This window comes from Sander lucioperca, chromosome 14 (genome assembly GCF_008315115.2).
Source record: "Sander lucioperca isolate FBNREF2018 chromosome 14, SLUC_FBN_1.2, whole genome shotgun sequence".
Taxonomy (NCBI): Eukaryota; Metazoa; Chordata; class Actinopteri; order Perciformes; family Percidae; genus Sander; species Sander lucioperca.
The window spans coordinates 10,942,985-10,959,240 of record NC_050186.1 but is presented as its reverse complement, the minus strand read 5'-3'; the positions used below and the strand labels follow the sequence as shown (position 1 = coordinate 10,959,240).

The 16,256-nt window shown below is 40.3% G+C and overlaps 1 protein-coding gene across 1 annotated transcript in view; it reads left to right on the top strand.

Annotated features, from left to right (window-relative positions):
• The window catches only part of acads (acyl-CoA dehydrogenase short chain), a 29,216-nt gene extending 14,850 nt beyond the window's left edge, over positions 1–14,366 (top strand). The window contains exons 6-10 of the mRNA XM_031287905.2: positions 3,517–3,687; positions 10,698–10,835; positions 12,885–12,980; positions 13,073–13,129; positions 13,880–14,366. Of these exons, the coding sequence (XP_031143765.1) occupies positions 3,517–3,687; positions 10,698–10,835; positions 12,885–12,980; positions 13,073–13,129; positions 13,880–14,032 (615 nt within the window). The 3' untranslated portion in view covers positions 14,033–14,366. The remainder of the gene's footprint in view (positions 1–3,516; positions 3,688–10,697; positions 10,836–12,884; positions 12,981–13,072; positions 13,130–13,879) is intronic.
• The last annotated feature ends 1,890 nt before the right edge of the window (positions 14,367–16,256 follow it).

Below are 16,256 nucleotides of genomic sequence, written 5' to 3'. Positions count from 1 at the left end.
ATACTGTACAATAGGGTTGTAGCTAACGGTAAACTACAGAGAAAGTGTGATATTTTTACGTCCGTTTCGGAACGTTTACAAAAAGCCGTCTATCAGCAGTGATTGTAGAGTGCATGTCCAAGAATAGCACAGACACGCGCTTCACACCGCGAGCGGGCACGTGCGAGTCTGTCGCTGTCCGGAGCGACAGAGGGAAAATATTTCAGTCGGAACCGAAATTTGCGTTCTAATCCGGTCCGAATACTACCGTTTGCGTAGGAACCGGTTCCATAGTGGAACCGGGTTTCGGTACCCAACCCTACACTAGAGCGCTGCTTACTGTGCTCCAACAAGCGCCTGGCCGCTACGGAAACCAAAACTTGCGTTGCATGTAAAATTTGGAACCCATGATCAGGTTTGGAGCCAAATCCTTAAAACGATTCCACTGGAATCCTAATTTTTGAATCGATTCCAAGTAGGAATCGATTCTCGATGCCCAACCCTACTGTACAACCAGTAGAACCTGTCCTGTTCTGTAGACATGGTCGTTATTTATTTATTTATTTATTTATTTATTTATTTATTTATTTATTTATTCATGTTGGACCAGTCCAATATGACAGTCAGTTGAAATAAACCTTGTATTTTTTTATGAATATTATTTTTTTTGGGGGGGAATTTCTGCCTTTATTGGACAGGAAAGCTGAGAGATGAAATGGGAGAGAGAGGGGAAGACGTGCAGGAAAACCGTCACAGGTCGGATTCCAATCCTGGACCTTCTGCGTCGAGGAACAAGCCTCTGTACATGTACGCCTGCTCTACCAACTGAGCTAAACGGCCACTTTATGAATCTATTTTGAGTTTTCCCATAACTTTTGTAATTTCACATATGTTTAAAAAATATCAAAATGAATATCGATATCGCAATTAAGGTTGCGCCGATCCGACTTTTTCAGTCCCGATACCGATGCCTGGGCTTTGTGTATCTGTCGATTCCCGATACCGATCCAATACCGTTGTTGAAATAATAATACACTGTATACTAGGGGTGTAACGGTACGTGTATTCGTACCGGACCGTTTCAGTACAGGGCTTTCGGTACGGTGCACGTGTGCACCGAACGGCCGAATGCAATCTTTTGTGTGCGGAACATAGGTAAATTTTCGTGTTTCCACACGAACATATTAAGTGGCGGAAAGTTTTCATTGGTCATGTCAACATGTCAATCACTGTACAGACACCAAACACTGATCTCTAAACCTACCCGCCGTCACTGTAACCTAAACCAATGAAATCGACTGCAGGGCGGGATTTCCACTGAAGTGGTTTGGGGAAAAAAATAAAAATCACACACCACGCGCTGTACAACAACATACACAGCACGCTTTAGCCCAGCCTCTCGCTAGCTAGCGTCATGGCCAATGCAGACAAGCCCATAGACAGTACGGACAAGCCGGAGCTTGAAGAGCCCTCCTCCTGGAACACTTTGGTTTCCCAGTGAAATACGTCAACGGACAAAGACTAGTCGATAAGACCAAAGACTAGTCGATAAGACCAAAGACTAGTCGATAAGACCAAAGACTAGTCGATAAGACCAAAGACTAGTCGATAAGACCAAAGACTAGTCGATAAGACCAAAGACTAGTCGATAAGACCAAAGACTAGTCGATAAGACCAAAGACTAGTCGATAAGACCAAAGCAGTGTGCCGGTGTTGCTCAGGAATGATCGGGTATGTTTCTGGCAACACTTCAAACTTGTTAACGCACTTGAAAAGGCATCACGCGAGTGTGAACATCACTACCACAAGGAAAAAAAACGACCGTAATTCAAACGCAGCTCCTTTGCTGGTAATTCCGATCGGGCCAACGCAATAACGAAAGCAATTGGTGTTTTTATAGCAGCTGATCTACGACCATACTCGGTTGTTGACAAGCTGGGATTGGTAATGCTGCACTGTAATCCATAGTTATTTATTTATATTTTCATTATATTTTATTATGTGATATTGGTTTGAGACTGAGAGTATTTTATTTAGTGGAGAACTTTGCAGCAGTATTTTTCTTATTCTTTTTTTATTTTATATATATTTTATTTATTATATTTTATTAAAAAGTGTTTTAAAAAGTGTAAACAAATTGTTAAAAAAAAGTTTATAGTTATAAACAACCTGCAGTTTAATGTTTGCATTTCTTTTCCCTTACTGTACCGAAAATGACCCGAACCGTGACTTTAAAACCGAAGTACGTACCGAACCGTGATTTTTGCGTACCGTTACACCCCTAGTATGTACCGAACTGTGATTTTTGCGTACCGTTACACCCCTAGTACGTACCGAACCGTGATTTTTGCGTACCGTTACACCCCTAGTACGTACCGAACCGTGATTTTTGCGTACCGTTACACCCCTAGTACGTACCGAACTGTGATTTTTGCGTACCGTTACACCCTAGTACGTACCGAACCGTGATTTTTGCGTACCGTTACATCCCTAGTGTATACCTTCCACCTTATACCTTCCTTCCACCATGTGGAAGAGACTAAAGGCACCAGACTTTCCTAACTAAGACAAAATAACATAGATGTAATGTATTGAATTCTTATTTATTTGTACACTCAACTCTTCCAGCATGCGACACACGTACGACAGAGGGGGAAAAAACTAACAGAACTGGAGAGGCCCGTGGATCTGTTCATTTTTCCGATCCCCGATCTAGCTATTTTCTCAATATCGGGACTGATATCTGATCTTGATTTGGGATCGGTGCCCCCCTAATCGCAATATCACATCTTGTCAATGTCATGCAACCCTAGCGTAGATTTCAGGGGGGGGAATATATGTATATTATATTATGTATAGTATAAATTTATATATATTTAGAAAAGGTAGATTTATCCCCTTCAAAAAATATGAAAGACAACCCACTCCCCAAAAGAGGTAAAAAAACAAACAAACAAGAACTGTTTCTACTTTGCGACATCGGTGGGTTAAAGAAACCCAACAGGAGCGTGAAAAATAAAGAGATATATACGTAGATTTAAATTTAAATTTGGAGTTTCTGGCTTTATTAGTTTCATACTAAGGTTTTTGGACATACTTAAAAATCTCACATACTGTTCTAGCTACTAAACAGCGTGTTGGTGTGGAATTTCAGACGCAGCCTAGGAATCAGAATAGTTCAAATCAAAACGGTGCCAAATGCCAAACCCTAATTTCAATTCAATTTCAATTCAATTTTACACTTTAGAGACACTTTACAGATAGAGTAGGTCTAGACCACACTCTATGATTTACAAAAACCCAACAATTCCAGTAATTCCCCCAAGAGCAATCACTAGCAATGGCTAATGTGTAATGTGACAGTGGCGAGGAAAAACTCCCTTTCAGGAAGAAACCTAATGACGCAGCACATTTCACTGAAGCGACACAAAGAGCTGTTTGTCCTATTGAGCAATGTCACTCTAACAATGGGGAGCCTCCCACGCTCTTTTGTTTCCTCAAAGTAAATTTTTGTGTGTGTGTGTTCTGTGTCTGCAGGGCATCAGCGCCTTCCTGATCCCCATACCACACCCAGGGCTTTCTCTGGGGAAGAAGGAAGACAAGCTGGGCATCCGAGCCTCGTCCACCGCTAACATCATCCTGGAGGACTGCCGGGTACCGCTGGACAACATGCTCGGACCGCGTGGCGCTGGATTCAAGATCGCCATGGTACTTCTTTAAAGCAGTTCATTCTAGAGCTACAACTACCGCAATTAAAGGTGCTGTAGGTAGGATTGTGAAGATCCAGGATTTAGCCAAAACATTTGAACATCGACAACTTCTCAGTCCCTCCCCCCTTTCTGCTAAAGCCCAAAACGGTCTCCTAAGCCCCTCCCCCCACAAGGGATAATGAATGCGTGTGCATGAGCAGTGATTGACACGCAGTTAGACACCCCCTCCCTCCTGGCCCTGATTGGTGCATCTGAACAGGGAGTGGTGGATTTTTGCAAATCCCACTCCAGGCTGTAGGTGGAGCCAGAGGAGCCAGATTATTTTTAAATGACCTGCTTCATGTAGTTCTACTGGAACATAGGGTCAGTTTCAGCAAATATGACAGAAAGTTAGTTCTATAAGGCAGTTACAGACCAACCAGAAGGCCGAAAAAAGGCAGTTGGAGTGATCAGTCTCCCGAGTTGGTCAAAAAAGTGCCTCAGAACACACCAATGCGACGAGACGTAATACGTCTCTATAACAGCAGGCGGCGCTAATCTGTATTGTCGCCCAAAAAATTGAAACCGGCAGCTGATTGGACGAACGCGTCACCTGGGTCTGGCTTCTCTGGAAATTCAAAGCCAGACTGTCATGGCGGCTCGTTCAGAATACGATCTCATATTGTACTAAAATAGTTCACCGAAACGTGTTTCTGAAAACATTTTAAGCGAGAAATAGGCCGTGCAGTTGCTGAATCTGTCTTCATTTCAGATCAACAAAGGTCAGTTTAAAAGATTTTCATCAGATTTTGAGAGGCTCATTCCGCTCGCCATTTCCGGGTGAGTCCCGACTGTCCTGTCTCCGACTGAACATGTCAGGTCGGCCAAAATGAAGGCCGACGGCTCCTCCAACAGACGACAGCACGGAGCACACCGACCAGACTCGAGTCACCGGCATCGCCAGACTGTCCAATGGCTGATTATCGGCTCTGTGTGTAGCCGCTTTAAGTCTTACCTACTGCATCTTTAATCATCGTTTCATCTGCGGATTATTTTCTGGATGAATGGATTAGTTGTTTGTTTTATAAAATGTCAGAAAATGGTGAAAAATATGGATCAGTGTTTCCCCCAAAAGCCCAAGATGACGTCCTCAAATGTCTTGTATTTGTTCACAACTCAAAGATATTCAGTTTACTGTCCCAGAGGAGAGAAGAAACTAGAACAGGGGTTCTCAAACACATCACTCAAAGGTCTGCATCTGATTTTCATTCAAAGATCCTGAACAACCGGCAATAACAAAAAACATTCGGTCCCTTTTTTGAGCTTCATGCAGTAAAAGTACAACAGTAGTCTTAGCTTCTTGTAGTAAAGTGCAGCAGTATTCTTATCTTCATGCAGTAAAAGTACAGCAGTATTCTTAGCTTCATGCAGTAAAAGTACAGCAGTATTCTCAGCTTATTGTAGTAAAGTGCAGCAGTATTCTTAGCTTCATGCAGTAAAAGTACAGCAGTATTCTCAGCTTATTGTAGTAAAGTGCAGCAGTATTGTTATGTTCATGCAGTAAAAGTACAGCAGTATTCTTAGCTTCTTATAGTAAAAGTTCAGCAGTATTCTTAGCTTCATGCAGTAAAAGTACAGCAGTATTCTCAGCTTCTTGTAGTAAAAGTACAGCAGTCTTATCTTCTTGTAGTAAAAGTACAGCATTATTCTTAGCTTCTTATAGTAAAAGTAGAGCAGTATTATCTTCATGCAGTAAAAGTACAGCAGTATTCTTAGCTTCTTGTAGTAAAAGTACAGCAGTATTCTTAGCTTCATGCAGTAAAAGTACAGCAGTATTCTTCGCTTCTTATAGTAAAAGTTCAGCAGTATTCTTAGCTTCATGCAGTAAAAGTACAGCAGTATTCTTAGCTTCTTGTAGTAAAAGTACAGCAGTCTTATCTTCTTGTAGTAAAAGTACAGCAGTATTCTTCGCTTCTTATAGTAAAAGTACAGCAGTATTCTTAGCTTCATGCAGTAAAAGTACAGCAGTATTCTTAGCTTCTTGTAGTAAAAGTACAGCAGTCTTATCTTCTTGTAGTAAAAGTACAGCAGTATTCTTCGCTTCTTATAGTAAAAGTACAGCAGTATTCTTAGCTTCATGCAGTAAAAGTACAGCAGTATTCTTAGCTTCTTGTAGTAAAAGTACAGCAGTCTTATCTTCTTGTAGTAAAAGTACAGCAGTATTCTTAGCTTCTTGTAGTAAAGTGCAGCAGTATTCTTATCTTCATGCAGTAAAAGTACAGCAGTATTCTTAGCTTCATGCAGTAAAAGTACAGCAGTATTCTCAGCTTCTTGTAGTAAAAGTACAGCAGTCTTATCATCTTGTAGTAAAAGTACAGCATTATTCTTAGCTTCTTGTAGTAAAAGTAGAGCAGTATTATATTGTAGTAAAAGTACAGCAGTATTCTTAGCTTCTTGTAGTAAAGTGCAGCAGTATTATCTTCATGCAGTAAAAGTACAGCAGTATTCTTAGCTTCTTGTAGTAAAAGTACAGCAGTATTCTTAGCTTCTTGTAGTAAAGTGCAGCAGTATTCTTATCTTCATGCAGTAAAAGTACAGCAGTATTCTCAGCTTCATGTAGTAAAAGGAACATTTTGTCACTTAGACATTGTTGACGTTATTTTCTGCTGTTTCAGCCTTTTTTAAAGTTTTTAGCCTCTTTTTCAGTGTTTTGGGGTCCGGATTGACTTGCCGTTTGGTCCTGATACGGACCTCGGACCGGACTTTGAGAAGCCCTGAATTACAACGTATTCACAATTTAAGAAGCTGCAATCGGAGAATAATTACTTTTTTTTAATTAATTTTTTTCATAAAAAATTACTCAAACCAATTTAATCGATTATCGACACAGTTGGCGATTAATTGAATAATTGACATCTAATCGATTGATCTTTGCAGCTCTAATCTTGGCAGCACTACTGGTTTATTATAACATCCTGTTTTATGACTCCTATTGAATTATGGCCCAGCCCTATTCTTATATTAGAGTCGTCTTATATTCGGGTCAACATGCTACACGCAGCAGGTCAGTAGTCACATTTCTCTGCTACCTTGAACCTTATTTTTTAGAAAGCACTGACAACTATTCCATTCATCTTTGCGGCTCTAATCTTGGCACTGGTTCACGGATGTGTATTTTATTGAGAAACCTGTTTTATGACTCCTGCAGACATTAAACGGGAAGAAGAGCCGAGCGGAAACTATTCACACAGGGACAAGTATGTCGAGAAGTGAAGTCGATGTTCAGGAAGTTGTACTTCTTGTAAAAAGGTTGAATCCTTCCCTGAGCTGCTTTATGTTACCCAACGTGTTTACTTACACGAGACATTTTTAGTTAGACTCAGCTCTTATTTTGAAATATATCAACAGTGTCTGTGTCACAATGAATGAACTAGAGCTGCAAAGGTTCACTGATTAGTCATCAACTATTACATTAATTGCCAACTATTTTGATAATCGATTTTCGTTGAATCATTTATGAATAAAAAAGGTAATAATTCTCTGATGGCAGCTTGTAAAATATGAATATTATCTAGTCTTGTTTTGTCCACAACTCAAAGATATTCAGTTTACTGTCACAGAAGAGTCAAGAAACTAGAACATATTCACATTTTACAAGCTGGAATCAGAGAATTATTACTTTTTTTTTAATTCATAAATGACTCAAACGATAATCGATTATCAAAATAGTTGGCAATTAATGTAATAGTTGATGACTAATCAGTGAACCTTTGCAGCTCTAGTTCATTCATTGTGACACAGACACTGTTATATTTCAAAATAAGAGCTGAGTCTAACTAAAAATGTCTTGTGTAAGTAAACACGTTGGGTAACATAAAGCAGCTCAGGGAAGGATTCAACCTTTTTACAAGAAGTACAACTTCCTGAACATCGACTTCACTTCTCGACATACTTGTCCCTGTGTGAATAGTTTCCGCTCGGCTCTTCTTCCCGTTTAATGTCTGCAGGAGTCATAAAACGGGTTCCTCAATAAAATACACATCCGTGAACCAGTGCCAAGATTAGAGCTGCAAAGATGAATGGAATAGTTGTCAATGCTTTCTAAAAAATAAGGTTCAAGGTAGCAGAGAAATGTGACTACTGACCTGCTGCGTGTAGCATGTTGACCCGAATATAAGACGACTCTAATATAAGAATAGGGCTGGGCCATAATTCAATAGGAGGATTTATTGTCTTTCAATGGAATCCTATCTTGATTAAATCATATATGGAGATATCATGATCTACAATTACGTTGTCTAAAGTGTGTGTGTGTGTGTGTGTGTGTGTGTGTGTGGTCCAAAAACCGGGAGTCCAGTATACTTGTGGGGTCTGCACATCCTTGTGGGGCCCAAAATGCTGGACCCCACAAGTTTAAAGGTCTGTTTGAGGGTTAAGACTTGGTTTTAGGGTTAGAATTAGGTTATGGTAAGGGTTAAGGTTAGGCATTTAGTTGTTTCAGTCTGGCTCGAGTCGGGTTTGGACATAAGAAACAGAAAGTCTGTCGTGTTCGGGTCAGGCTCGGTTACTAATCTGTCGTTCGGACAGAAAATGCAGCCGTAGCTGCAGTTCACTCTCACTTTCATCACTCCCGTGCTCTGGTTTCCACTAGCTCGTCATCCTCGCTGCCAGCTGGCTCGCTTATTTGGCGCCATCTGCTGTTGTGAATGTATATTGACTTTTAAAAGCCAACTCCACTTTTTCAGACATATTTCCAGGGTAAAAAAGCAAAACCTTTCTTATATTCAGGGCAGTACAGTATATGTGGGTTTAACCCTCCTGTTGTCCTCGGGGTCAAATTGGACCCGTTGTCAAAATCTATTTTTAAAAAATATATGGATTTCTTTTCCAACCAAATTACTGTGAAAATAACATCGATGGTTCCAGGTTCGCAAGTACAGTTAATGATCACTACTTTGATTGCATTTTGAGTTGTTTTTTATTGAATTTTATAGCATCTGGAAAAGAAATGTAAACGGTTTCTAAACCGTATTCTGACTCAACTTTGACATACACGAGTCTTTGGTTACCCATCAACATACATTCCTCTAATATTTGTTAAAGTAATTCATAATTTCAGCTTTTTTAACTCAAAAATTAGGTATAATTTAAAATTCCAATGAATTTTGGCTTTATTGACCATGAATTCCGAAAAATAAGTGTAATACTATAGTGGTAATAAGTTGGTGTCCGAGGCGTGTAGACAGTACTGGTGGTAGTGGAAGAAAGCGTCAACAGAAAAATGCTTAAAAAAGTCAGAAAAATGCTTAAAAAAGTAAAAAATGCTTAAAAAAGGGACAAAAAAGTCAGAAAAATGCTTAAAAAAGTCAAATGCTTAAAAAAAAGTCAGAAAAATGCTTAAAGTCAAATGCTTAAACAAAGGGACAAAAGTCTGAAAAATGCTTAAAGTCAGAAAAATGCTTAGAAAAGTCAGAAAAATGCTTAAAAAAAGTCAAATACTTAAAAAAGGGACAAAAAAGTCAGAAAAATGCTCAAGAAAGTCAGAAAAATGCTTAAAAAAGTAAAATGTTTAAACAAAGGGACAAAAGTCAGAAAAATGCTTAAAAAAGTCAAAAATGCTCAAGAAAGTCAGAAAAATGCTTAAAAAAGTAAAATGCTTAAAAAAGGGACAAAAAAGTCAGAAAAAAATGCTTAAAGGGACGAAAAAGTGTCAAAATTACAGGGGGAAAAAAAGCTTTGCCAATCTTATAATTTGGTGATGTTGAAACTGTAATCCATGCATTTCTGTCTTCCCGACTTGATTACTGCCATGTCCTTTTTTTCTGGTCTTCCAAATTGTGCCACTAGAGGCCTTCAACTAGCTCAGAACACTGCAGCCAGAATCCTGACAACAGCTAGAAAGATATGATCCCATAACGCCGTCCTGGCCGCTCGTCAGTGGCTCCCAGAGCAAGCTGGAGCTGATTTTAAAAGGTTCTTCTTTTGAAATAAAAGGCCCAGTATGGACTTGCACCACCTTATTTATCTGAGCTTATTACACCATATACACCGGCACGCTCTCTCCGCTCCCTTGATGCTGGTCTCCTGGTCATTCCTACAGTAAGCCAAACCTCAGTTGGTTATCGAGCTTTCTCCTACCGCGCCCCTCGTCTGTGGAATGACCTCCCACTACGTGTTAAAGAAGCTCACTCAGTTGACATTTTTAAATCTAGATTGAAAACCCACCCTCTACTCATTGTCCTACGGCCAACCGTAACACACCATCCTTTCGGCGTCCTTCACAAGCAAACTTTTTCACTTCTTCTCTTACGTTGCTGGTTTTGTATTGTTTGTTATTACTGCTTTAATGCTGTTCACTTGTTTTGTTGCTGTCTGTTATTTATGTGTTCCTTTTAATTGTAAAGTGCACTGAGACCATGTTTAATGGTGATTTTTACACTTTAAAATGCTCATATTATGCTTTTTGGCTTTTCCCCCCTTTCCTTTATTGTGTCATATATATGTTTTGTGCACGTTATAGGTTTACAAAGTGAAAAAGCCCAAAGTCCCCCCCAAAGGGACTTACCATCTCCAACAGAAAACACTGTTCACAAACTGCTCCAAACAGCTCTATTGTAGTCCAGCCTTTACTTCAGAGACAAACGTGGTCACTTTGGAACACACGTTATAATGCTCACCTAGCTGCTAGCATGGCACGCCCTCATACTCTGCTTCTGACTGGCTAGTAGTCCTTACCTAGCTACTGAGCGTGTGCGACTGCCAAAGATGTTACAGCAGTGAGAGGTCTCACTCTGTAGCTAAAACAGAGACCTGAACACAGGGTGAAAAGAGGAGCTGCAGCAATGTGCAGTACAACAAAAAAATGGTGTTTTTTGAAAATTAAACCATGTAAACCTATTCTGATATAACCTCTAAATACAATTATGAACTGAAAATTTGCATAATATGAGCACTTTAATTGTAAAGTGTACTGAGACCATGTTTAATGGTGATTTTACACATAAAATATGATTGATTCGTGTCACACAGCAAACCCTGGACAGTGGACGGATCGGCATCGCTTCTCAGGCTCTCGGTATCGCTCAGGCTTCTCTGGACTGCGCTGCAGACTACGCACACAAACGCACCGCCTTCGGATCCCCGATCAGCAAGCTGCAGGCCATACAGGTGACATGAGCTGCAGTCAGACAGACTTTACTCTTAACTACAGGAATAAGGCTTGAATTAAACTGGGAACAATGATGTCACTAAAACATGGGTCAACAAACGCATCAGACACGTAATCAAACCAATGGTTTAGCCAGATTATTCTAAAACACTTTATTTGAAAGTAAAAAAAAGTCTTGATTTTTAATGTTTTTTGTGAGTCCCCTAATGCTGTACTAACCCGCTGGACTACCCAAAGTTTAAAATATGTCAGAATGTAATTAAAGTTCGTTCATCACAGTTTCCTAGAGCCCCGAGGTGATGTAGTCAAAGCGTTTTTTTTTTGTCTGAAACCCCCAGATATTCAATTTTCAACAACGTAAAATAAAGAAATGCAGCAACGCTTCACATTTGACGAGCTGGAAGCTGAATTTTTAGTGTTTATTGCTGCATTAGTCTCACAAAGCAGCTCTATCTCCACAGCGCTGTAGAGTAAGGTCTGGGTTGTTTGCATTTCTTTAAACCAATCACAATGGTCTTGGGCGGCGCTATGCTCCGGACTAGAGGGTGACAATTTTTCGGGACTCCCGCGGGTCACGGTATTCCCGCGGGAGTCCCGCAGTACGTGATAGGGACGGAGTAGGTGTCAAACTCAACTCCACTAAGGGCCACACTGGAATATAAGAATCACATCAAGAGCCAGACATGTTTAGTTTATTGACATGCTTTTTATTAAAAAAAAAAAAAATTATTAAGTAAGTCTTCTCACTTACTGTTTGGTCGACATGAAGCCCTAAAAAAAAGTCTGGGAAAACCTTGGCCATCATAGGAAAAAAAAGCGCCCCAAAACTTAGTAAAATGTGACAAAAACATCGGAAAAATCGCCAAAACTTTGGAAAAAGCGACAAAAAAACCAACGAATGTGACAAAAATTCGGGGTGAAGTGACAAAAAACTTCAGCAAAAGTGACAAAAACTTGGTGGGCCAAAATGTATTGTGAACCTAAATTGATAAGCAGACCGGATCAAAATCTGCAAGGAGCCGTATTTGGCGTGCGGGCCTTGAGTTTGACACACGTGGAATAGAGCATAGAAATCAACGGGAGCGGGACGGAGAAATGTGTGTTTTGAGTGTGAGAAGACCTCCGTTAGGAATGACGTAATGAAATGGCCTAGACCTGCAGGTAATGCATTTATAGTGTAGCCTAAATTTCGTGGCAACCTCAGTGATTTGACCGCGATTAACCCATCGCACACGCGCGATATCAACTGGCTAGTTATGCTCCAGACAGCGACGGACAACGTCTGGTTTTCTTTCTCTCTTTTCCGCCGGGTGTGAAGCCAGTGTCCGCGACAGAGTCTGATAACTTTAGACAACCTAGGGAACGAAATGGGAGCGGGACGGGATTCGGGAGTCTTTCTCTCAGGATTTTGCAGGACAGGATTTTTTTTGGGGGGCGGGGTATGTCACGTGATCGGGATATGACGGGAGTATTTTCGTGGGCTCGGGATGGGATGGGAGCGACAACTGATTTCCATGTCACCCTCTACTCTGGACGCAGCGACGGTGGCTCTGCTAAATAGTCTCAGGAAGGAACTTGTTCTGTTGGAACATTTGCACCCTGCAAAATAAAACTCCACATCCAATATTAAATGAAGTTAACTGTTGACACAACACAGTAACGTGAGCTATTTAAATTAGCTGGACTCATTGGCTCTTACCAGTGTATCTCCGTGTGTTCTTCGTCCACAGCAATCCCACCAATCGCTCCCAAAACGTCCCGGTTAGAGAGGAAATGCCCTAAATATATTCTTTGTAAATCTTTGCAATCATTCCCTGAAAAAAACCAAGCAGGCCTGACTTGTTGCTCCATCTATGTTATCTTCAAAACTCGACATTTTTTGCAGGGAACAGAGTTTGCAAACTGTAACACACAAAGAGTGGAAAGTAAGGATTTTAGGCTTTATCCTGCAAATGTACTTCGGTTGATCCAGACGATTGCTTCATGAATGACTTGTATGAATCGGCTAATCGATGAGGCACTAATCGAGTATTTTTCACCTTGTTTAGATCAAACTAGCTGACATGGCTGTGGCGATAGAGAGCGCTCGTCTGCTCACCTGGAAGGCTGCCCTTCTTCGGGATTCAAAGAAACCCTTCACCAAGGTACGGCACGCAGTCAGTCGACTCTTGATTCTCGGATCTGAACACGTTTATGCAGCGTTAACAAATGTTTACTCACCAGTGTTTTCCTGCAGGAAGCAGCCATGGCCAAACTAGCGGCGTCTGAAGCTGCCACTTTCTGCTCACATCAGGTAAGAAACCAACAACAAACCGAACACAAACATACAGAAGAAACCCTCGAGAGTACTTTTTTTTTTTTTTTTAACCCTCGACCGTCGATCCATCGACCGCGCTACTTTGTGATTTTCTAGGTCAAAATTTAAACTTTTTTTTTTTTCCAACGTTGTTTGTTTTTGTTTATTGTTTTTCTGCGCCTTTTGACGTTTTTGTGGGGGTTTTCTCCACGTTTTTTGAGCTTTTTCCTACATTTTTTTGAGCTTTTTCCGACATTTTTTTGGAGCTTTTTCCGACATTTTTTTTGGAGCTTTTTCCGACATTTCTTTGAGCTTTTTCCGACATTTTTTTTGGAGCTTTTTCCGACATTTTTTGTGGAGCTTTTTCCGACATTTTTTGTGGAGCTTTTTCCGACATTTTTTGCTCCCGATGCATTTAACCCTCGGGATTGTCTTCTCGTTGACCGAGCAACTTTAATTTTTCTGGGTCAAAATTTTGGCGTCCTTTTCAACATTTTTGTCACTTTTTTCAATGTTCTTTTATGAGTTATTTTTTAAATGCTATAAAATTATATAAAACACCCAAATTCAAAGAAAGAAGTGAACTGATGATTAAGAGTCATGGTTGTACGGAACCATCCACGTTATTTTTATTTTTTTTTGGTTGAAAGAAACCCAAATTTGTGATACAGAAAATGGGTCAAATTTGACCCAAAGACAACAGGAGGGTTAAAAGATGTCTTTTGTTTTTGCCTTTTTTAAAATTAGGCGATCCAGATTCTGGGTGGGATGGGTTACGTGTCGGACATGCCCGCCGAGAGGCACTATCGCGACGCTCGCATTACTGAGATCTACGAGGGAACCAGTGAGATCCAGAGACTGGTTATCGCCGGCCAGTTGCTGAAGGAATACCAATCGTAGACACACTTCTGTCGGTGCCTTTTGGTACAACGTGGACACATAATCTCCCAGATCTGGAGTCAGATAAGTCAGCCCGGACACAACACCTCATCCCTAAAGATACAGAAGAACCAGTACGAGCTGAGCGGCAGCTTTTATACGTTTTGGCAGCAGGGTTGATCAGAGACGACAATACAGAAGTTCAGAGGAAATTCAGACGATTTTTGAGTGTCCATTTCCTTTGCTCTCTCAAGGAAATTCAGGAATTAATCTTTAACACTGTGAGCTTACAATTTATCTCCGCTGCCTTAATAGGAATATTTGTGCATCACCGGTTTAAAGGGTCATTTCACTTTAAAAAAACAAACCTGTTTTCTACTAGTAGTGTCGAGCCATGCATTTTGTTTGTTTTTACGTGCAGTTTTGAGAGATCACTCTCTTTCACCAACTCTTTCTTGGTGCACAAAGAAGGGAAGGGGAAGCACTTTGCCTCTCTAAATCTAAATTATGAAGCTAATTTACTTTGTCCAGCATATGACAACCTGATTAATAGCTCAGCATCAGTTTGTCTACACTAGATGTTTTTAATATCGTCGCTGTCGGGTGTAAAACCTTGTATGTCCAAAACCGTTTTTTCAGAAAATGGAAAAGCGACTCATTTGACAACATTTTATTGAGCTCTTTACCTCGGACGAAATTGCCTCGTTACTGTTTGAAATATTTGTCAAATTCAAGACGAAGGGAAAAGGGTGACCAATGGCATTGATTTATGAAAAGATATGAGAAAACATGGAGATACATTTTCTTTTAAGGTGACGTGTAAGGCCTCCTGCACGCTGCCTGCGTGGCGTTTCTGTTGCGTGGCGGCTGCGTGGATTTTTCTACGTCTTTACACACCAGAAACGTGTCTGACGCGGTACTGCTGCTGCTGCTAGCCTCGTCTGTACACATGTACAGTATGTTTCCCATTGATTTACTGCATTCAAGCAGTAGTATACTTCATGTTAAACATAAATATATACTGATTTGATTACAGCAAAGACAGCGTCGGCTAGGGATGTCCCGATCAGGTTTTTTGCCCTTGCCCTATTTTGAGTATCTACCGATACCGAGTCCCGATCCGATACTTCTATAAAATATAAAAAAGAATAAAGTAGTTCACCTTTATTTTAACATTCAACAACTCTGTTAACAAACAGAGCACTTCTGTGAGGTAGCTTGAACAATCAAGTAATAACATAAATCCTTCACTTTTGGACTTTAGTGCAACAGTAAATATAAAAAAAAGTCTAATATAAAAACAAATAGCACCTCAACTTAAAATACCCGGCAGGCATGTAAACAAATAAAAAAATAAAAGTACCACAGTGTTTGCAAAGCCAGTAATGTGCTTTTAGGAACTGCACTCCTAACTCTTACTGTCATCACAGTAGTAAGTTACACCGGCTTTACCGGCTTTATTTAACCAATAGCGTCTCTGCAACAAAGTGATGTCATGCCGCACGCGTTGCTGTTTCTGTGTGGAGTCAAAAAGGGTCTAACTCTGGGCCACCGCATAACTACAGATGTGTTAAAAAATAATGAGACTATATATACATATATATCCGAGTCCTGATCGGGAGGTAACGTCCGATTCCGATCGAGTCTGAAACCACGTGATCGGGCCCGATTTCCGATCACGTGATCGGATCTGGACATCCCTAGCGTCGACAGTATTGTAAGCAAAATAGGCTACAGAATATTTTGTTCTGTATTGACAGGTGCAATATTAGAAAATCGATAATTATTATTTTTTTTAAATTACATTTATATCTGCATTTATGTCAAAACCTAGAGACTTTCAAACATCAAAATATAATCTATTAACATGTAGTCATGTCAAAATGACATATAAACATCTTTTTTCGTATTCTATGTTGCCTGGAAACGCTTCCAACACGCTTGCGTGTCGCGTGAAAAATAGGCGTCGGTCCTATTTCTAGCATGCACACGTCTCAGGCACCTGAGACGTTCAAGTCACGCAGGCAGTGTACAGGAGGTCTAAGACAACAAAATGTTCTCCTTGTGGTATAATAAAGTTTACTTTGGCTTTTGACTTTGAGGTTTCTGACCGACAGCGACGATGTGATATAATCATAAATTGACAAATCGACACAGGCTTAATCCCAATATCATGAATGAGTTTCCAAGCTGTGTGTTTTTCTTTTTGTGAACTGGCCCTTTTTTTTAAGAAGAAGAGTTCCTG